The 20285-nt window shown below is 47.5% G+C and overlaps 1 protein-coding gene across 2 annotated transcripts in view; it reads right to left on the reverse strand.

Moving 5' to 3' along the window:
- Window positions 1-20285, reverse strand: part of GSDME (gasdermin E) — a 73003-nt gene that overhangs the window by 24724 nt on the left and 27994 nt on the right. For both annotated transcript variants that reach the window (XM_045062792.1, XM_045062793.1), the window contains exons 4-5: window positions 3606-3777; window positions 1567-1687 (exon numbers count right to left, since the gene is read on the reverse strand). In XM_045062792.1, the coding sequence (XP_044918727.1) occupies window positions 1567-1687; window positions 3606-3777 (293 nt within the window). The remainder of the gene's footprint in view (window positions 1-1566; window positions 1688-3605; window positions 3778-20285) is intronic.

Consider the following 20285-nt stretch of genomic DNA (forward strand, 5'->3'; position numbering starts at 1 on the left):
ACAATTTGTTTTGAAATAATTGAGTGGGGTGGAGTGAGATGGTAAAGTTACAGACGAGACATGAATCACCCCAGTTCTTAAAACTGGATGGCAAGTACAGGGGAGTTCATATTATTATCTCTGCTTTTGGAAGATGTATGACATTTTCCACAATAAAAGGTTTTTTAAAATAAATATTTGCTTACATATTTACATATTTAAGAACTCAACTATGTTAATAGTTATTATGTAATAATTACATCCTTAATAAGCCAAAACTGTAAGTGAACTTGTGAATTAGGGCTCTTTTTATGCTTTTAATTAATAACTTGTGTACTTCAGCACAAGCTACGGAATAAAAATGTGGAAGGCATGAGGATTAGCACATATTTTTATTTGCTTGTGGCCACAAATGACATAAAAGATCAAACAGCTGTCTAAAGACAGAAACAATCATTCACTCTTCATGACCTACACTCACCAGGCATCCAGAGCAGCCTGGCTCACTTGGCCCTTTGCACCAGGCTCTGAGAAAGATGAATGTGAACCAGCCCTCAGGTAATAAAGTAGTTCCCCCAGGACAGCCACTGTGACTGTTAACATCATCTCAAATGCTGCCAAGAGCCGGCCAGGGCCACCGACTGCTATTTCCAGAATCTCTGGCACCAGCACCACTCTTGCCCATACATATGCATGGGCCCCGGGAGATACTACCAGTTCCCTCATTCTTTTTTTTAAGATTTATTTATTTGACCGAGATCACAAGTAGGCAGAAAGGCAGGCAGAGAGAGAGGAGAAAGCAGGCTCCCTGCTGAGCAGAAAGCCCGATGTGGGGCTTGATCCCAGGACCCTGGGATCATGACCTGAGCCGAAGGCAGAGGCTTTAACCCACTGAGCCACCCAGGCGCCCCCCAATTCCCTCATTCTTTTCAGTGTTGGGCACTGTGCTGGGAGTCAGTGCTACGAAGGGATACAGTCCAGGCCTGGACAAGAAGTATATCTTGAGTGGGGACAGAGGTAACAGGTGGTGCGGGAGGAGGTAGGTCCCTGAAGCCAGAGAGAGAACTAGAAAAGGTTTCTTGGATGTAGCAGTGTCTAAGGAACTCCCTAATGTTTCGGTAGGAATTAGTTAGGCAAAGAGGCGGCATGCAGGCAGTCATGGAACTCCAGGAAAAGAGTGAGAGGAGTGTCCCCAGACGGGCTTAACTGGCCAGACGGCACCAACAAAGCAGGTTAGGAGGAGGGCCGGACAAATGCTGAGGCTCGGTCACAAGACACCTGAAGTGCAGGCTTTCTCTTGTGACAAAGGGAGCCTCAGACAAGTGTTTAAGCAGATGTGTGAAATGGCCACAAAGTTTTACTTTTAAACGATCACATTAGAAATGCTGCAAGGATGGGACAGATGGGGAAAGATTCAGAGAAGGAGGGGAGCCAAGTAAGTGTGTGAGGCGGGACCCAGTTGGGAGGTGCTGTCAGGGCCTGTGGACCAGCCGAGCAGTGCACAGCCCACCTTCCTCACTTGTCCCAGGACACCCCCACACTTCCCATCTCTTTCCTCTCATGCCCAGAGCCGGAGGCGGCACTCACCGAACTGGCCATCCGGTTTCACGTACAGCTCGATGACGCTATAGGCGATGGCGGTGGGAGCCGGGATCTCCAGCACCACGTTGGTGTCCTTGGTGATGCTCCCGTCCTCCTTTGCAGACACCTGTGAGTGAGAGCGCACGCTGCCACCTGTGTGCTCAGACCCCCCACCCCAGGTTTCTCTCACGCCACCCCCCACCCCTGGCTGTGGCTTTGAGCATGAGAGGCATTCAGCAAAAACAGAAGCTGGCCAGCAGAGGTAAGGATTTTATCCCTGTGGGCTTCGTGATGTAGGGCACATACTGGGAAGTAAACGAGCAAACTTTTGTGGGGACCCAAAAGTGAGATTCCAGAGTGTGGGAGACAGTGAGGCTAGGTCTCTGGTACTGAATAAAGAAGATAAACAAGATAACTCCTCATTTGCCTCACAGAGGATTAGGGTAACCACTTTTACACCCCAGGCAATGATGAAAATCCAATGTCAAAGCCTGACTGGAAGAACCTAGCTAAGAGCAAGGAGCCCCCAAAAGGGCATCATTCCAGACTCAGTGGACAGCACACTGTGCTATTCGACAAACCCAGAATGGGGGCAGGAGGGAGGAGAGGTAAGGATGAGAGGGGGAGGGGGATGCCCAGGAAATGCCAAGCAGTCAGGCACTACAGCTCTCTCCTCCCAACACTGTTACAAATATGACCCCTTCCCTTCGGCTCAGGTCGTGGTCCCAGGGTCCTGGGATCGAGCCCCACATTGGGCTCTCTGCCTAGTGGGGAGCCTGCTTCCTCCTCTCTCTCTGCCTGCCTCTCGGCCTACTTGTGATCTCTGTCTGTTAAATAAATAAAATCTTTAAAAAACAAACAAACAAACAAAAATATGACCCCTTCCCATGATGGCCTAGGGAGATCGTTGCCTCAACACTGGAGATCAGAGACTCCATTTAGCACTGGCCGTGAGTGGCCTAGTGCCTCAGGGGACATTGAGGCAGCATGGCTTTTCTCCTGTCCTGCAGCTGAGGAAACAGGTAGCCGCCAGCATCGTTGATTTCCTGGCAATGAGGACAGGCAGCGTCCTGATTGCCAGCAGGTGCCAGGCCTGTGCGGGGGGCCACCATGGGCAGAAACCCTGGCAGGGCTGGCCAAAGCTCTCTCCTGTCGGGCATCCCCCTCATCACTGCACCACAGAGAGTCCAGCTCCAGACCAGACCTCTGTCTCCATTTCCTTCCAGATACAACTTTCCCAGGTCCTCTAGCAAAAGCCAAGTTACCCCAGGAAGCAAGTCTCTAAGAATAGGACATCAGGCACATGGCAAGCTGTGGAGGAAACAGTTTGGGATTGGTAGCCTCTTGCTCCACAGAAGTTCAGTACTGGCTCAGGGGTCAGCCTGATTGGACTGTCTCTATTTTAATCCAGAAGCTTCTGTTTATGTGTATAGAGACACATATACTGCTCTTCACCTTCCCTCACTCCGTCTATAAAGGATTTAAGGCAGTTGATCCCAAAGTAATCATTCTGAGACCCTGACTCTGAGGGGCTCTGGTGGTTACCTGTGCATTCAGTATTCCTTTGACCCATTTTCTTTTTTGTAGGCACCGGACGAAGCCTGCATGGCCATTCTGAGGGCCCTAGAGCCCTGGCCTTGGGTCTGCTTCAGGAAAGGCTACAACCAGGGATGGTACAGCGAGAGCCAACCCAGAGCACACTTTCCGCTGGGGTGGCAGCAAGCTGGACAAAAGCCGCACCACAGGGAGAACGCCCACCTGTGTGGGGATCTACCCCCAAGGAAGGCAGTGCATGTGGTTTTCCGCAATTCTGAATCTCGAACTAGCAGTGACCAAAGCCAGACAACCTTGAATGCTTCAGTTACATGAGCCCTAAATTATTTCTCGTATAAGCCAGTTTGAGTTGGATTTCAGTTAGCTCACTGCAGAAGAGTCCTGGCAAATGAAGACACCACCTGAAGAGGCCCCTGCCCCCGGCCGCAAGGACTGGGCCCCGAGAGGCTGCTGAGCCCATGGAGCCCGTGCCTGCACCCCGGCACACACACCTGCACCGTCTTGGTCTGGATCCCCACCATGCCGCCACACTTCTCCTCTATCTGAATGTGCTCCGATATCACACACGGCTGCGTCGTCACTATCCTCTGGGTCAGGACACACAGGATCTCACTCTTCCTCTCCAGCACCTGCTGCAGCACCGGATTTCTCAGATTTATGGCTCTGAAAGAGAAAACTGGCCGTGAGTGGCCTAGTGCCTCAGGGGACATTGAGGCAGCATGGCTTTTCTCCTGTCCTGCAGCTGAGGAAACAGGTAGCCGCCAGCATCGTTGATTTCCTGGCAATGAGAAAGGCGGCAGTTCATCCAGGAAGATATAAATCACACTTCCCAAGGCCACCCAGCACTTCCAGGCATCCAGACAAAGGCTGCTGGGAGGGAAGGGCACCCCCTGTCTTGCTGCACCCCAGTGAGGGTGGGTACAAGGGGCGGGGACAGCAGCAGTCCCTGGGCCCAACATCCGGGAGTCGGCTTTGTCATCTCATCACGGGAATATGGGATTACTACAAGTGACACTGACCAGCAGCTTCTCAAAGAGGAGAGAGGCACAGGGCGCCTGGGTGGCTCAGTGGGTTAAAGCCTCTGCTTTCGGCTCAGGTCATGATCCCAGGGTCCTGGGATCGAGCCCCACATTGGGCTCTCTGCTCAGCAGGGAGCCTGCTTCCCTCTCTCTCTGCCTGCCTCTCTGCCTACTTGTGATCTCTCTCTGTCAAATAAATAATAAAATCTTTTAAAAAAAAAAAAAAAAAAAGGAGAGAGGCATGAGCTTAATGTACAAGTAGCAAGGAAGAACCCAGAGTAGAGTTAGAAACGAACTTCACCTCTCTGTCTAGGAAAGACACATGAGCTCTTAGAAGAAGTTTAATATCATTTTAGATGCAGACACCAAAGCCAGATAGACATGGCCTGCCCAGGGTCCCCCAGCAGAGACTTGGGGCTTCTGGGTGGCTACTGTGGAGAATTTCGAAGGTGAGCTAAATTTCCATCTACAGGAAATGCTTTCGCTTAGAAGTAAACAAAGAAATAACCCCTGTGGACCTCTCTGCTGCTCTGTCTACAGAGCGGACAGTGGGAGAACCTAATTAGAACTGGTGTTGGCACAAGAACAATTACAGTGTTCCTCTTGAGTTGTGTGTGTGTGTGTGTGTTTTAAGTATTTGAGAGAAAGAGAGTGACTGGGGAAGGAGCTGAGGGAGAGGGACAAGCTGACATCACAGCCCCAGGTGGGACTTGAACTCATGACCCTGAGATCATGACATGAGCCAAAATCAAGAGTCTGGGGCTCAATGGATAGAGTAACCCAGAAACCACACCCTTGAGTTTTTTCAATAGACCAAGGCTAGTTACCTTAAACTCGGCAGCACCTCTAACCACACACACAGTGGAGGGTCACCCCCAACCTGGGACAAACACAGATTTGCCAGGAATCAGAAAGCATCCTCAGAACAGGAGTGAGTAGATGTAAGGTCCTGTCTCTGTGTGAAAAGCTGCCCCAGGTGGAAATCCCATCAACAGATCGACAGACAAAATGTGATATGTACGCACGATGGGACTTTATTCAACCATAAGAAGGAATAATGTTCCCACGTATGCTACTTCATGAACTGACCCTAAAGATGGTATGCTAAGTCCAAGAAGCCAGGCAAAAAGGACAAATACTGGATGATTCTACTTATATAAAATATCTAGACTAGGCACATCCATAAGGACAAAAAAGTTCTAGAAATAGTTGGTGGTGACAGTTGCAAGAAAGTGTGAATGTACTTACTTAATGCCGCTGAACTGTACACTTGAAAGTGGTTAAAATGACATTTTATGTTGTATGTTTTTACTAGAAGTTTAAAAATAGACACATAAAAAACTACTCCATCTCAGTAGTGTTCACATCTGTTAGATAAGTAGTCTGGGGCACCGAGCTGGCTCAAAGGAGCAGGAGACTCCTGACCGTGGGATCATGAGTTTGATCCCCACTTGGGTATAGACTACTAAATAAATAAATCAGTCATGGGTTTAAAAAAAATAAGTAATAAAAATAAATGGACAAAAATAATAAAAAAGCTGTGTGGGGTCCATTTCCGGGAAGGTATAGGGAGCAGAGGCTTGGAGCTTGCACAGCGGGTTTCGAACCCCAGGTCTGCCCTCCGGCCAGGTGAATCACTCCACCCCCGCACCCTGCTTTTTTGGGGATAAACAGCCGGTAACAATGCTCCCCTCGTGGGACTGTTGTAGGGTCTAGATGAAATGACACGCAGTGAGCACCGAGTGAAATGCCACACAAACTCCAGCTGGCTCCAGCTACCTTCTACTGTTCTCTGCTGAGGTCCCCCACGTAAACCCCACTGTGTGCCCCTGATGGGAATTATGAGTCATTTAATTGGGTCAGAGGGAATTTTTCAGTCACTTGCTTGGAAACCTTCAATGAGGACATCACGTCCTGTGATCTGGCTCCTGCCACTCATCTACCCCACCTTCCGGCTTTCTCTCTGTGCCTTAAACCTGACGGGCACGGGCCTGCCCACAATCCTGTCAGGCCTTGATGCCATGTCCCCGACTCCACATCTTCTGACCCTAGTCCACTCCTCTGGGTGGCAGGCATTCCCTGCTCGCCCTGTGGAGAGTGACCACTGAGTCACACTCTCACATCCTAAGACCACTTACCTGGAGAGCACTGGCACCCAGTACTCTCCTAGTGCATTTGTTTATTTGTATCTTGTCCATTTCTTCCTTCTAGGCTATACACACCACGGAAGGAGGGACTGTGTGCGTCTTGACTACGGTTTATCTCAGGACAGTGCCTCGTACCTAGCAAGGGCCAAAGGTGCAATGTATAATTTTGGAATAAATCGATGGATAAAACTTGTGGGTTTTTTCCCTCTTTGTCTCTTTGCCTTAACGAGTGTACACATCTCTGTGTGAGAGAGAGGACCCACAGGAGACCGAGGAAATGGAGGATTTGCCGTGTAGTGGAAAGAATGATAGGCAGATAGACGTCTTCCTAAGAGACTGTGTTTGGGTCCTGGAGGCACGGATTCTGAAGGAGCCCGTGTACCCACACGGCAGAACGCACGTGAGAACCCGGCCCTTCTGATGCTCTCCTACTGAAGGCAATTTTGGCTTCTAATAGATTTTTGAAAATAGGCCATTTCAATTACAGGTCAGGTGCTGACTGCAGCGCACATGAACACACACACCAGAAACAGCAGCTCCCGGCGCACAGAGCCCCGAGCTCCCAGCAGAGGGACGACTGAAGGCCGCGCTGTGGCGTCTGGAGGGAGGCTGGCCCACTGGGAGTCATCGCACGGCTCAGCGCCTTCCACAGGCGCACCACATCCTTGATGTCGTCTTAGCCGATGTTAAATTATCCGCAAAGAAAACATGTGGCCTAGGCCACCCAATACTCCATTGCTTAAAACACCGACCTCCTCCCGGGGGTGCCATGCCCAACACTAGAAGGAGGAGGGTAAAAGGGCAACGGCAGGAACCTAACTTTCTTCTGCATCTGCTGGCAGGCCAGTCCTGAGACAGGCACCTGTGAGACCCAGGGGCCCCACCACACACCGGCAACAGAAGCCTGGCAGGCCACCATCCCTCTCCAAGGCTAAGACTCCAGTGACCAGGATGGAGACCATAACACCGCGTAAGACCTGTGCAGGCCGACTCCGAAATTCTCCAGCAGGCTAGAGAAGCCCGGCTGTGAGGGCAGCTGCTGTCCCCTCTGCCCCAAGCAGGCTGGGATTCTGTTTCCCAGAACAGTGCTGCTACCTTTTGGAAACCTAGTCCTCTTCAGTTAAAAGAGAACTGTGTGGACAGAGGGGAAGCTAATTATGGGGAGAAAGGGATTATTCATTTGACTCATTGCAAAGCCACCTCAGAGGGATCTTTCCCCCTGTCTTTTTTTTTTTTTTTAAAGATTTTATTTATTTATTTGACAGAGATCACAAGTAAGCAGAGAGGCAGGCAGAAAGAGAGAGAGAGAGAGAGGAGGGAGCAGGCTCCCCGCTGAGCAGAGAACCCGATGTGGGTCTCGATCCCAGGACTCTGGGATCATGACCTGAGCCAAAGGCAGAGGCTTAACCCACTGAGCCACCCAGGTGCCCCTTTCCCCCTGTCTTCTAATGAACACCACCAGGCCCCAAGCAGTGCCAAGATGTAGAGCAGCCTGTGGGAGCCAGAACCTGGCCGTGGCCCTCCTCAGAGCAGGAGTCTCTGTCCGGTGGGACTACTCAGGGTCCACCACGTGGGGAAACTGCCATATTTCAGGGTCATTGTTTTCATTTATGATCCTGCATGTTTCACACATGCATTTAAAGAAGTCTGTGGGTTCCCTCAGACTGCTACAGGGGCTCAAGGGAAAAAAAGTTTAAACCCGCAGATTAGGGGTTTCATAAATGAGGAACAGGAAGCCCAGAAAGGATGAAGACAGTAACCTTTCTTAAAGCCCCACCCAGCCACGGCAGACCCACTGTTGCTGTCTCGGTCCTCTGGGGGAAGGCACCGTCTGTCTGGAAGTACCAGGAATGTGACCTTCGTCTCTAGTGAAATCTTGTATTATGATGTCCATTCCCGCATGTAAATACTTCGCCTGTCTGGCGAGACCCAGGGCTGGGGCTGGAAGTGGGTATAATCCTTGAGTATAATCCTCAAGCCCTCCGGGATATCTTTTTCAGAATCTCTCTGCTGCCCATCCTCCCTGACCCCATTGCCTGATGGCTGCAGTCAGGTGCCCTTAGAAGGTCAGAGGTTGTCCTGATGAGCTCCACCCCTGGGGCCTGTTAAAAGCTACTGAACGACATGAAGAGAATGTCTTCAGAAAGAGACCGAAGACATTACTCACAGTAGTTACCCTCGAGCGGGAGCTGGATGGCTGGAAGATAGGGGAGGAGACGCTTAACTTTTTCTCTTTTGATTTGCTGACATTTAAACCATGGGAACATATCAATTATTCAAAAAGAATTTATTATTAGGTGCACCTGGGTGGCTCAGTCAGTTAACTGTCTACCTTTAGCTCAGGTTGTGATCCCAGAGTCCTGGATCAAGCCCCACATTGGGACTCTTTGCTGAGTGGCGAGCCTGCTTCTCCTTCTCCCTCTGCCCTTTCCCACACCCCATACTCTCTTTCACAAATAAAATCTTCTGATAAAATCTATTATTTAGAAAAGATCTCTGGACAAACTGTAAGCTCCTTTTATTGGTCTCTATGTTTGTACTTTCCACCTACGCGATGGATAAATGAATAACTTATCCCATAAATTCTAAAAGGCATGGTTGGAATAAATCTCCCTCCCCTACCAGGACTAAATCATGAAATAGAAAATCTGAACACACCTATTACTATCTGAACACACCTAGGAGATCGAGTTAATGATTAGAAACCTTCCCAACAAATGAAAGCCTGGGATCAGACAGCTTCCATGGTGAACTACACCAAATATCCAAAAAGCAATTAATTAATTTTTCTCAAAAATGCTTCCCAAAAATAGAAGAGGAGATGGTGCTTCCAAACTCCTTTTATGAGACGAGCATTACCCTGATACAAAAACCAGATAAGGAGACCACAAAAAACGTGAGTTATAGGGGCACCTGGGTGACTCAGTGAGTTAAAGCCTCTGCCTTCTGCTCAGATCATGATCTCAGGGTCCTGGGATCCAGCCCCGCATCGGGCTCTCTGCTCAGCAGGGAGCCTGCTTCCTCCTCTCTCTGCCTGCCTCTCTGCCTACTTGTGATCTCTCTCTCTGTCAAATAAATAAATACAATCTTTAAAAAAAAAAAAATGAGTTAAAGGCCAATATCTCTGATGAACACAGACACAAAATCCTCAACAAAATATTAGCAAGCCAAATGCAACAACGTATCAAAAGGAGAACACACCATGACTAAGTGGGATTTACTCCAGGGATTCAAGGCTGGTTCAACGTCTGCAAATCAGTGTGCTCTATGATATTAATAAAAAATAAAATAAATCATATGATCATCTCAATAGATGGAGAAAATTCAACATCCATTTATGATAAAAACTCTCAACAAAGTAGGTATAGAGGGAACATACCTCAATATAATAAGGCCATGCATGACAAGCCACAGCTAACATCATATTCAACAATGAAAATGTGAAAGGTTTTTCTCTAAGATCAAGGACAAGACAAAGATGCCCACTCGCACCACTGTTATTCAACATAATACTGGAAGTCCTAGCTGGAGCAATTTGACAAGAAAAGGAAAAAAGGAAATAAGCCACCTGGGTGGCTCAGTCGGTTAAGCATCTGCCTTCAGGTCTAGTCATTGTCCCAGGGTCCTGGGATCGAATACCACTTCAGGCTCACTGCTCATCCAGGAGCCTGTTTCTCCCTCTCCTCCCCACTTGTGCTCTCTGTCGCAATCTCTGTTGTTACCTCTGTCTCCCTCAAATAAATAAATAAAATCTCTTAAAGATTTTGAAAAAGAAAGAAAAGGAAATAAAACACATCCAAGGGCGCCTGGGTGGCTCAGTTAGTTAAGCAACTGCCTTTGGCTCAAGACATGATCCCCAAGTCCTGGGATCGAGTCCCACATCGGGCTCCCAGTTCCATGGGGAGTCTGCTTCTCCTCTGAACTTCTCCCCTCTCATGCTCTCTCTCATTGTCTCTCTCTCAAATACATAAACAAAATCTTTAAATAAAATAAAATAAAACAGATCCAAATCAGAAAAGAAAAACTGACACAATTTGTATATGACATACTATATATATGAAACCCTAAACGTGCCACAAAAAACTGTTAGAATAAACAAATTCAGTAAAGTTGCAGGATAACAAAAGCAATACATAAAAAAATCTGTTGAATTTATTTTTATTAGTAACAAATAATCAAAAGAAAAATTAAGAAAACAATACCATTTATAATTATGAAAAAAGGAAAAAATACCTAGAAATAAATTTAATAAGGAGATGAAAGACCTGTGCACTGATGCAAGAGAATGAACACACAAATAAATGGAAAGATGGTCTGTGCTCGTGGATTGGAATAACTAATGTTGTTAAAATGTCCACAGGAGGAGCACCTGAATGGCTCAGACATTGGGTGTCTGCCTTCAGCTCAGGTCATGGTCCCAGAGTCCTGGGATTAAGCCCTGCATCGGGCTCCCCACTCGACGGGAGGCCTGCTTCTCCCTCTCCCACTCTCCCTGCTTGTGATCCCTCTCTCATTTCTCTCTGTGTCAAATAAATAAATAAAATCTTTTAAAAATAAATCAATTAAATGTCCATACAACCCAAAATAATCTATAGATTCAATGTAATCCTATCAAAAGCCCAATGGCATTTTTCACAGAGCTAGAACTAACAATCCTAAAATTTGTGTGAACCACAAAAGACCCTGAATAATCAAAGCAATCTTGAGAAAGAAGAACAAAGCTAGAGTCATCACACTCTCTTATTCAAACTGTATTACAAAACTATGAATCAAAACAGTATGGTATTGGCAGAAGAACATACCCATAGATCATTGAAACAGAATAGAGAGCCCAGAAATAAACCCATGCACATATGGTGAGTCAGTTTATGACAAAGAAGCCAAGAATATGCAATGGAGAAAGTACTTTCTCGCTAATTAGCGTTGGGAAAACTGAACAAACACATGCAAAAGAACAAAACTGAACCACTATCTTACACCATCCACAAAAATTAACTCAAAGTGGATTAAAGACTTGAATATTACACCTGAAACCACAAAACTCCTAGAAGAAACCATAAGTGATAAGCTCCTTAACATTGGTCTTGGCAATGATTTTTTGAATCTGACCCCAAAAGCAAAAATAAAAGCAAAAGCAACAAAAGTAAAAACAAACAAGTAAAAACAAACACATCAAACAAGAACACTCCTGCACAACAAAGAAAACTATCAACGAAATGAAAAGGCAACCTACTGAATTGGAGAAGACATTTACAAACCATAGATCTGATAAGGAGTTAATATCCAAAATATATAAGGAACTCATAAAACTCAATAGCAGAAAAACAATCCAATTAAAAATTAAAAATGGGCAGAGGAGGGCACCTGGGTGGCTCAATGGGTTGAAGCCTCTGCCTTCTGCTCAGGTCATGATCTCAGGGTCCTGGGATTGAGCCCTGCATTGGGCTCTCTCAGCAGGGGGCCTGCTTCCCCCCCCCTTGCCTACTTGTGATCTCTGTCAAATAAATAAAACCTTAAAAAAATAAAAGGGCAGAGGAGCTAAATGGACATTTTTCGAAAGAAGATATACTGATGGCCAATGGGTATAAGCAAGGGTGCTCAACATCACCCATCATCAGGGAAATGCAAACCAAAACCAGTGAGATACCACCTGACACCTGTCAGAATGGCTACTTTCAAAAAGACGAGTAATAACAAGTGTTGGTGAGGATGTGAAGAGAACCTTCATGGACTGTTGCTGGAAATGTAAATTAGTGCAGCCACTATGAAAAAAATCACAGGGCAATATCTCAAAAATTTAAAAATAGAACCACCACATGATCCAGCAATTCCATTTCTGAGTATTTATCTAAAGAAAACAAAACCACTTACTTGAGAAGCTGTATCCACCCCCACATTCAATATAGCATCACTTACAACAGCCAAGATTTAGAAACAACCTAAGTGTTCACCAGTGAACGAGAGGATCAAGTGCGGTACATACATACAATGGCACTTTATTCAGCCATAAAAAAAGAGCTAAATATTCCGTTAGTGACAACATGGATGGACCTTAAGGATATATTGTGCTAAGTGAAGTAAGTCAAACTTAGAAAGACACACACAGTGTGATGTCATATATGGGATTCAGAAAAAAAAAAAAAATGAAACTCATAGACGCAGAGAACATACTGGTGGTTGCCAAAGGTGAGGGCTAGGGGGGCTGGATAAAATGGGTGAAGTGGGTCAAAAGGTACAAAATCCCAGGTATAAATAAGTCATGAGTATGTAATGTACAGCATAGTGACTACAGTTAATAACACTGTCCCATAGCCGCTGCTTTTGTGTGGTCTCAGTTACCCATGGTCGGCATGGTCTGGAAGCAGATGATCCCCTTTTGATGACTCATCAGGTCAACAATACTTACACTACATCACAGCGCCTACGTCATTTACCTCCCCTCCTTTTCCCTCCCCTTGTCATACAGGCATTTTCCAATCTCACATCACTGTCATCATCAGAAGGGGGAGTATGGTACATAAGATATTTGAGAGAGAGACACAACATTCACATAACTTTTATTACAGGACATGGTTAGAATTGTTCTACTTCATTGTTATTCTTGTTAATCTCTTACTAGGCATAACTTGTCAATTAAATTTTATCTTAGGGGTATATATACATATTATCTACATATGAAAAAATGTATTATACACAGGGTTAGGTATTATCCATGGAATCAGGCGTCCACTAGGGTCTTGGAACATATCCCCCACAGGAAGGGTGGACTACTATATTGCATATTTGAAAGTTATTAGAAGAGTAAATCTTAAAAGTTCTCATCACGAGAAAGTAAATTATTTGTAATTACATATGGTGACAGATGTTAACTAGACTTATCAAGTGATCACTTAGCAATGTATACAAATATTGAATCATTACATTGTGCCACTGAAATAGAATGTGATATGTCAATTATACCTCAATTAAAAAATAAAATTTGTCCTTTATCTAGTGTGGCCTGGAATCAGTGTTCACAGGAGGAAGGAGACAGAAGCTCTCCTATAGGAAAATGAATAGCCAGATGTTCTTTGTCCTCTTTGCACATATTTTTAAGGACAGCCCAAGGCATTTTTCTCTTCTTGGGGGACAGCAGTGTGAAAGCAAGAACAGAAGGCCACCGAGATGGAGACATCATACAATCAATTGGAAAGGGTTAGACCCAAGGCACACATCTGGAGGTGAGTGACGGGGGTAACGCTAAGTGGGGAAAAGCCTGCCCGTTCCTCACTCAAGGCACTTGTCGATCACCCTCCCTTTTGTCCCCGTTCTCCTGTGGGATCATCCTACTTCTTTTTAAAGATTTATTTTATTTGAGAGCGAGAGTGAGAGCGAGAGCAAGAGAGAGAGAGAGAACCCATGCAAGCCAGGAAAAGGGCGGGGCAGGGGGAGCGGGGAAGAGAATCTGAAGCAAGCTCCACACTCCGCACAGAGCCCGACCCGGGGCTGATCCCAGGATGCTGAGATTGTGACCTGAACCCGAACCAAAAGTTGAAGTTCAGGTGACCCAAAGATTTTGTTTGTTTGTTTGTTTGTTTTAGAGATAGAGCATGTGCACTAACAGGGAAGGGGCAGAGGGGGAGGGAGAGAGAGAATCTCAAGCAGGCTCCACGCTGAGCGCAGAGCCCCAGGCCGCGATGGATCTCACGACCCCCACCCCCAGATCGTGACCTGAGCAGAAATCAAGAGTCAGACGCTCAGTGGCGGAGCCCCCCAGGCGCCGAGGGACTGTCCTGCTCCGTGTGCCGCAGATTCTGCAGTGCCTCTGCGGCTGGTCCCCAGCTTTGTTTCCTACCCGCCAGGGGGCTACTTTCTTGAGCCCAGGCTGCCTCCCACAAACCGAGAACTGGCTAGGAGGCTTCTGTTCAGTGAGGCCTCACATGCAGGGACCACACTGTACCCACTTCCTTTGGGCCACTACTGGCAGGGAGCACACTTTCCCTGGTCAAAGACATGCCGGCCACTTGCAGAGTGCTTCATGAGGTGAGCCCTCAGCCAGGAAGTCGACCCTCAAAGCCATTAAGAAATGGCTGTAGAGATACAGAAGCGGAACTGTGCGAGAGCAGAGCCAGGGAAGCGCTGGGGAAGAGCAGGCAGGGAAAGTGGCAGGGGAACGAGGCTCAGAGCTGGCGCAGCTGCTGGGGACCAGGAGAGGGACCTAATAGCTCCCCAGCCCCTGCTGCAATGACGCTGCCTCCTCTCCCAGGCTGAAGCTTTGCTTTGAATTCTGTCTCAAAGGCTTTGAAAGCCAAAATGCAAATTCAGAGAGAAAAATCCAGAGAAGGCTTTTACAACTCTAATAATATCCGAAAGAAGGAGGGAAGCAGCTTTTCCAAAGCATATATGTAGTCCCCAGGATCCCTCCTACAGAGACGGGGTGGGGGTGGGGAGCATGCTTTCTCGTGCAGACCCCCACCCCCAAACTCATTCATTCAGCTCCACAAGCAGCTCAGTCCTATTATGACCCAGGCACTGGGCTAGGTGCTGGTGATTTCTCAGTGAACAAGACCAAGGCAGGCCTGTTGCCACCATTCCCCTTGCAACAACCCTTGATAATACCAGGTCCAGGAATACAGTTTCTGATGGCATTCTCATAAGGCTCTTGAAAATCAGACAACATCACAACAGAGTAGGAAACCATCAACTTTTATCCACTCTGCCAAAGAGAAACAGCAAAACTATGGGGGCCCTGGGTTCCTGGTACTGGGCTTGAAAACCAATTGCATCTCAAGTATCCCATTGACAATGGCTGCCTATCTGTAGGGAAAAGGATGTTAAGCCTGAGTGTAGGCCAGGCCCGAGGCAGTGCAGGGCAAGAAAGCCACGACTGATTGGCAACGTCTGCACAGGCCTGAGAAGGCAATGGAGCCCACCCCCTGACCCGAGGTTACAGATTCACCGAAATCACAGCATGTTAGTGAACAGCCAAAATCAGGACACACAGCTATTTTCTATGATTTTATTTTAATTCCAATATAATTACAAAAATCCTAAAATTGATATGGAACCACACAAGACCCCAAATGGCGAAAGCAATCTGGAAAAAGGAAAGCAAAGCTGGAGGCATCACCATTCCAGACCTCAAGCTATCTTACAAAGCTGTCGTGATCAAGACAGCATGGTACTGGCACAAATACAGACACATAGATCAACAGAACAGAACAGAGAGCCTAGAAATAAACTCACAATTACATGGTCAATTAATCCACGACAAAGCAGAAAAGAATATGCAACAGGACAAAGTCTCTTCAACAAATGATGTTGGGAAAACGGGACAGCCATGTGCAGAAGAATGAAAATGGACAGCTTCCTTACGCCATATGCAAAAATAGACTCGAAATGGATGAAAGACCTAAACGTGAGACCTGCCACCATAAAAATCCTAGAAGAGAGCACGGGCAGTAAGTAATGTCCTGACATCGGCTGTGGCAACATTTTTCTAAACATGTCTCCTGAGGCCGGGGAAGTAAAAGCAAAAATAAAAACAGTGGGACTCCATCAAAGGGTCACACAGCTTCGGACTCCTGGACGAGTGCTCTCTCTGCTACACTGCTCTGCAAACTAACAGCAAGGGGCACAGGGCGCAGAGGTGCTCTGGGGAAATGGCAGGATGGCCAAAGCTAGTTTCAACATCTCCAGGAACAGAGACTGGAACATTCCAGAGAAGGCAAAAGATGGTGGCTGACCTATGCTTGGGAGAGGATTAAGCAATAATTACCAACCCCCAGAAACCTAGATGCATACCGATGACTCAAGCTCTAGCAATTCAGGTATTTCCACACACACCGCTCAGGAGCACAGCCTTGCTCTCCGGAGAGCTCACTAAGCAGCCAAGGCAGCTTCTCTTTCCATAGGCAATGTCCTCCAGACTACAGATGCCGCAAAATGCCCACCAAGGCCAGGGAGCGAGTCTAGTTTTAGGCATCACCCCCTAAAATCCTGAAATGCAGATGCTGATGCTGCTTCCCTTTGCCTGTTAACCCCCTGGACGGGACACGCCATCCCCTTTCAAGTCTGCATGCTCCCTGAGAAGGAAAGCGGGGCAGGCAGCACCTTGCCTGTGTCTGAGCTGCCCTCCAGGTACTGCACAGGGCCTTCGGGACCTGGAAGTTTCTGGAACCCTGCGGGTGGTTCACCACTAGCTGCCCACCTCAAATTTGTTCAGGCTTGATACCCTGGTGCCAGAGGATGGCAGGGGGAGAGCCAGTCCCACAGGTGGGTCTCTTGGTCAATTCTGGTCATTCCACTGTTCTTGGTGGGGACTGGAGTAGAAAAGGCCACTGTGGAAATTCTGAGCAATTGACCCGAGGAACACCTGCTGAGGGCTCCCACAGTGTTTTTTCCTCTCTTAAAATGGGGTATGTGGAAGAGACCACTTTTCTGCCTCTGGACCTTGCTGTCTACAATGCAGAGCCATCTGGGGACCAAGAGAAGTAGGCTGCTGAGATGTGCAATGCATGGAGGCTACCAGGGGTGGGGTAGGGGCGGTGCTCCATGGAGCCACTGGATTAACCCTCCACAATGCACCTGGGTTAAGTGTGGCTTGTCCCACCTCAAGAGGATTCCTTATGTGAGGCTCTTTGCAACTAGAGACACCCTAACCGGCTCATGAAGTTACTGTCACCTTCTTTGACAGGGAGACAAGAAACACAGAGGGCTCATGAGCCAATGACCCAATGGCACAAGGCCAATGACCCGAGGGCACAGGATGAGAATGCAGATGAGCATGTCCATCCCTGAAGTCCTGAGGCTTTCTGTCTTCTCTCTCCTTCCAAGACCTCCCCGGGGCCTTGCTTACAGAAAGTACTAAATACCTACTCATCCAAGACGAGTAGCGAGCCCTGCCGGACACTGGAGCAGCCACTCCTAGGCTGGCTTTTTAGTCTCCATTTCAACGAAGAATTTCCCACAAACCAGAGATACCGAACCCAGGGGCAAGAGTGAGGAAATCTCTAGAAACCCGAACTACTGCACCCTGGGGCCAATACTATAACCTAAAGAGAGGCCTTGTGCTCTCTCTCTCACTTGGCTCTAACTTTAGGACTGTTAAGTTGCCTGAAAACAATAAACATCAAGGCACAGGGCTAACCACACATTCATGGTGCCCCCTACACCATGACAGCGCCAACTCCGTTCCCAGTAAAGTCTGGAGGACACCTCCTCTCACGCACATACCCCCCAGGCAGAGAGGGGAAACAACAACCAAGCAATGAGAGGTGTCCGGCTCTCGGACAGACTAATCCATCCACCACCACCAGTGGATGAGACGCGGCAGGTCCGCAGGACGACCGGCCACGCTGAGATGAGTTCCCGCAGGAGCCCTTGGGACCGTCTTCTCTCCAAGCTCTGTGCTTCGGCTTCGAGACTGGAGAAATCAGGGGTTTTGTGATCTGGGCTTAAATCCCGAGTCCAGGCAAACAAATTAACATCAGTAGCTGAGGCCCCTCAGAAGTAAGAGGAAGATGAAGCAAAGACTCTGTCAGCTGGACAGTGCCCACTAAGCTGCAGACAGCGTGCAGGGCCAGAGCGGGGCCAGACGGTGGAAGGCGGGAGGAAGGCGGACACAGAAGCGGGCAGGTACAACCTAGGTTACCCCCCAGAGCCGCACTGGTTAGTGTCCCAGCGGGAGAATCTTGGGTGACATGGCTCCTGAAGGCAGCGGGGCTAATCTGAGGAACAGGACGGAAGCAGAGGAGGTGAATCTGTGTCCTTCTGTGCATCTGTGTGGACAGGAGTGAAGGAGCTTTCAGATAAGGCCTGACTGTGAGGAAGAGCCTGGAGCTCAAACCCAGGAATTGAAGTAAGTTCAGGGGACTGGCCTGGAGAATGGGAGGGGACAATGGTGGGAAAGGACACTGAACAGCAAAAACTGGGCTTTGCCAGAGGGGGGTGTGGACGTCATCCTAAGACACTGGGGAGCACAGAGGGCACAGAAGGCACAAGCCAGGCAGGGACACGTTCCAACCCACTGCCTGCGGAGAACCCACTGGGAAGGGTGACAGTGGATACAGGGACGAGGACATCCACTAGTAAGTTCCATGAACATCCACAGAAGAGACAGTGGAGGCCAGCACCAGGGAAGTGGTTGTGAAGCAAGGGCCATGGGTACAGGTAAGAAAGATACTGAAGAGGTAGAGTCAACTAGCCAGAGACTAGGTGTGGGCGAGAAGCTGAGGCAAGAGTCATGTCTGGTACTAAGATTTCTGGCTGAGACAACTAGACTTAAGCCTCAGCAACCAGCGTCTCAAAGGGAGTCAGGCCAAGAAGCAGGTTGAGAGAGAAGAGGACAATTTCAGTGATGGCTCCAGGCTAGGTGTCAAACCCTATGTGAAGAGCCCAGGTGGGATAAACATCTGCTCATCCGAACTTGAACTCTTGACTTGTTCCAGGCAATCCTGTTTTGAATCTCATCTCATCCACATCTCATCAATCTTAAAACATGTATTTTTTTTCACATCTTAACATGTGAAATCAGGATGTTTTAAAATTGATGGGTGACATGGTTTAATTGGCAGTGTTCTTTCTTAGTGATATGTCAAATAGTGGTGCATCTTATAATGGATGACATCTTGGATTTGATGAAATATAATGTCAACCAATCTTAGAAGAAAATAGTACTTGAGCGTTTCTCCTTAGGACATAAATCTTACCTAGTTCCAAAAAGATCTGAAGTAGCCTGTCAGAGTAAAGCTGCTAGGACATGATGGGTTCTGTGAAAAAAAATAACAACTAGTCCCAGAACCAAATATTGGAAAGAATCCCCAGAACACCCTTATCTCCCACATGAGGGGTTATTAGTTGGCCGTGATTTACACTGTGGATAAAAATAACAGAAAGTGAAACAAGCTTTCAGAAGCCCTCAGTCGTAAGAACTAAGATTAAAAGCAGGAGACAGAATAATTTGAAAATAATAACAGTAAGTTCACTGACTTTTCAGAGAGCACAGAAATGGGTGTGGTCTGGGGGGGTCTCAGAAAAGTTGTTTTTTGTTTTTTTGTTTTTTTTAAGATTTTACTTATTTATTTGAGAAAGAGAGCACAAGCAGGGGGAGTGACAGAGGCAGAGGGAGAAGCAGACTCCCCGTTGAGCAGGGAGCCCGATGCGGGGCTTGATCACAGGACCCTGGGATCATGAATCGAGGCCCAGGCAGACACCTAACTGACTGAGCCACCCAAGCACCCCAGAAAAGACATCGTTTTAAAAGATGGACTTGGTGACACCTTGAAAGCTTCATAGCTGCATTTCTCACAAAGACTATGATCACCAAGACAAGGCACACTAACATCTTCCTGATGTTCTTCAAGGGCTCTGTAGAGCTTTATTCAAGAATTGAACAAGTGTTTCCCATGACAAAGCATACAGAGAACAGCCTCCTGCTTTCCAGACTTGGTGGCACAGCCAAGTGTCTGGGTCCACACTCATCTCGGAAGAAGCCAGGCTGTGGCTACAGACAGAAACCAGAGCCTCTCCCACCTTCCCTGAAGGTCGCTAGTCCTCCCACAGTCCGTTCCCAGCGGCGACTCCGAAGCTGCCTGCCTCCTCCAAGATGTGAATATCAGAAAAGCTACACTTCAGTCTGTAAGGACGTCACTTGATTTCTCCTCTGAAACGCGGCATCTCTCTGCTCTGTTATCAAAGGCTAAGTCACACGTTTCCCTCTGACAGCTCTGACCTTTCCTGGAGTTTATAACCAAGCTCTGTTTGGGGCTAGCTATAATAGCAATAGTTCTAAAAGTGTTCCCACTGATAACTACATGCAGCGCGAACTTACCACGCATCCTGCCTGGTTTATATTCTCTCATTTAATTCTCACACAAATATCTTGGGAGCACTAATCCCATTTTATTAATGAAATCCAGGGCAATGAAAGAGAAACAGATGGCTCCTAGGTCTTGGTTTAAAGAAAAAGATCTTTTTTAAGCCAGGAGTGGGAGGAGGTGGTATATTACTGTTCATTATACTATTC

This window comes from Mustela putorius, unplaced genomic scaffold, assembly GCF_011764305.1.
Source record: "Mustela putorius furo isolate JIRA1106 unplaced genomic scaffold, ASM1176430v1.1 tig00003845_pilon_pilon_pilon, whole genome shotgun sequence".
In the NCBI taxonomy this organism is placed as follows: Eukaryota; Metazoa; Chordata; class Mammalia; order Carnivora; family Mustelidae; genus Mustela; species Mustela putorius.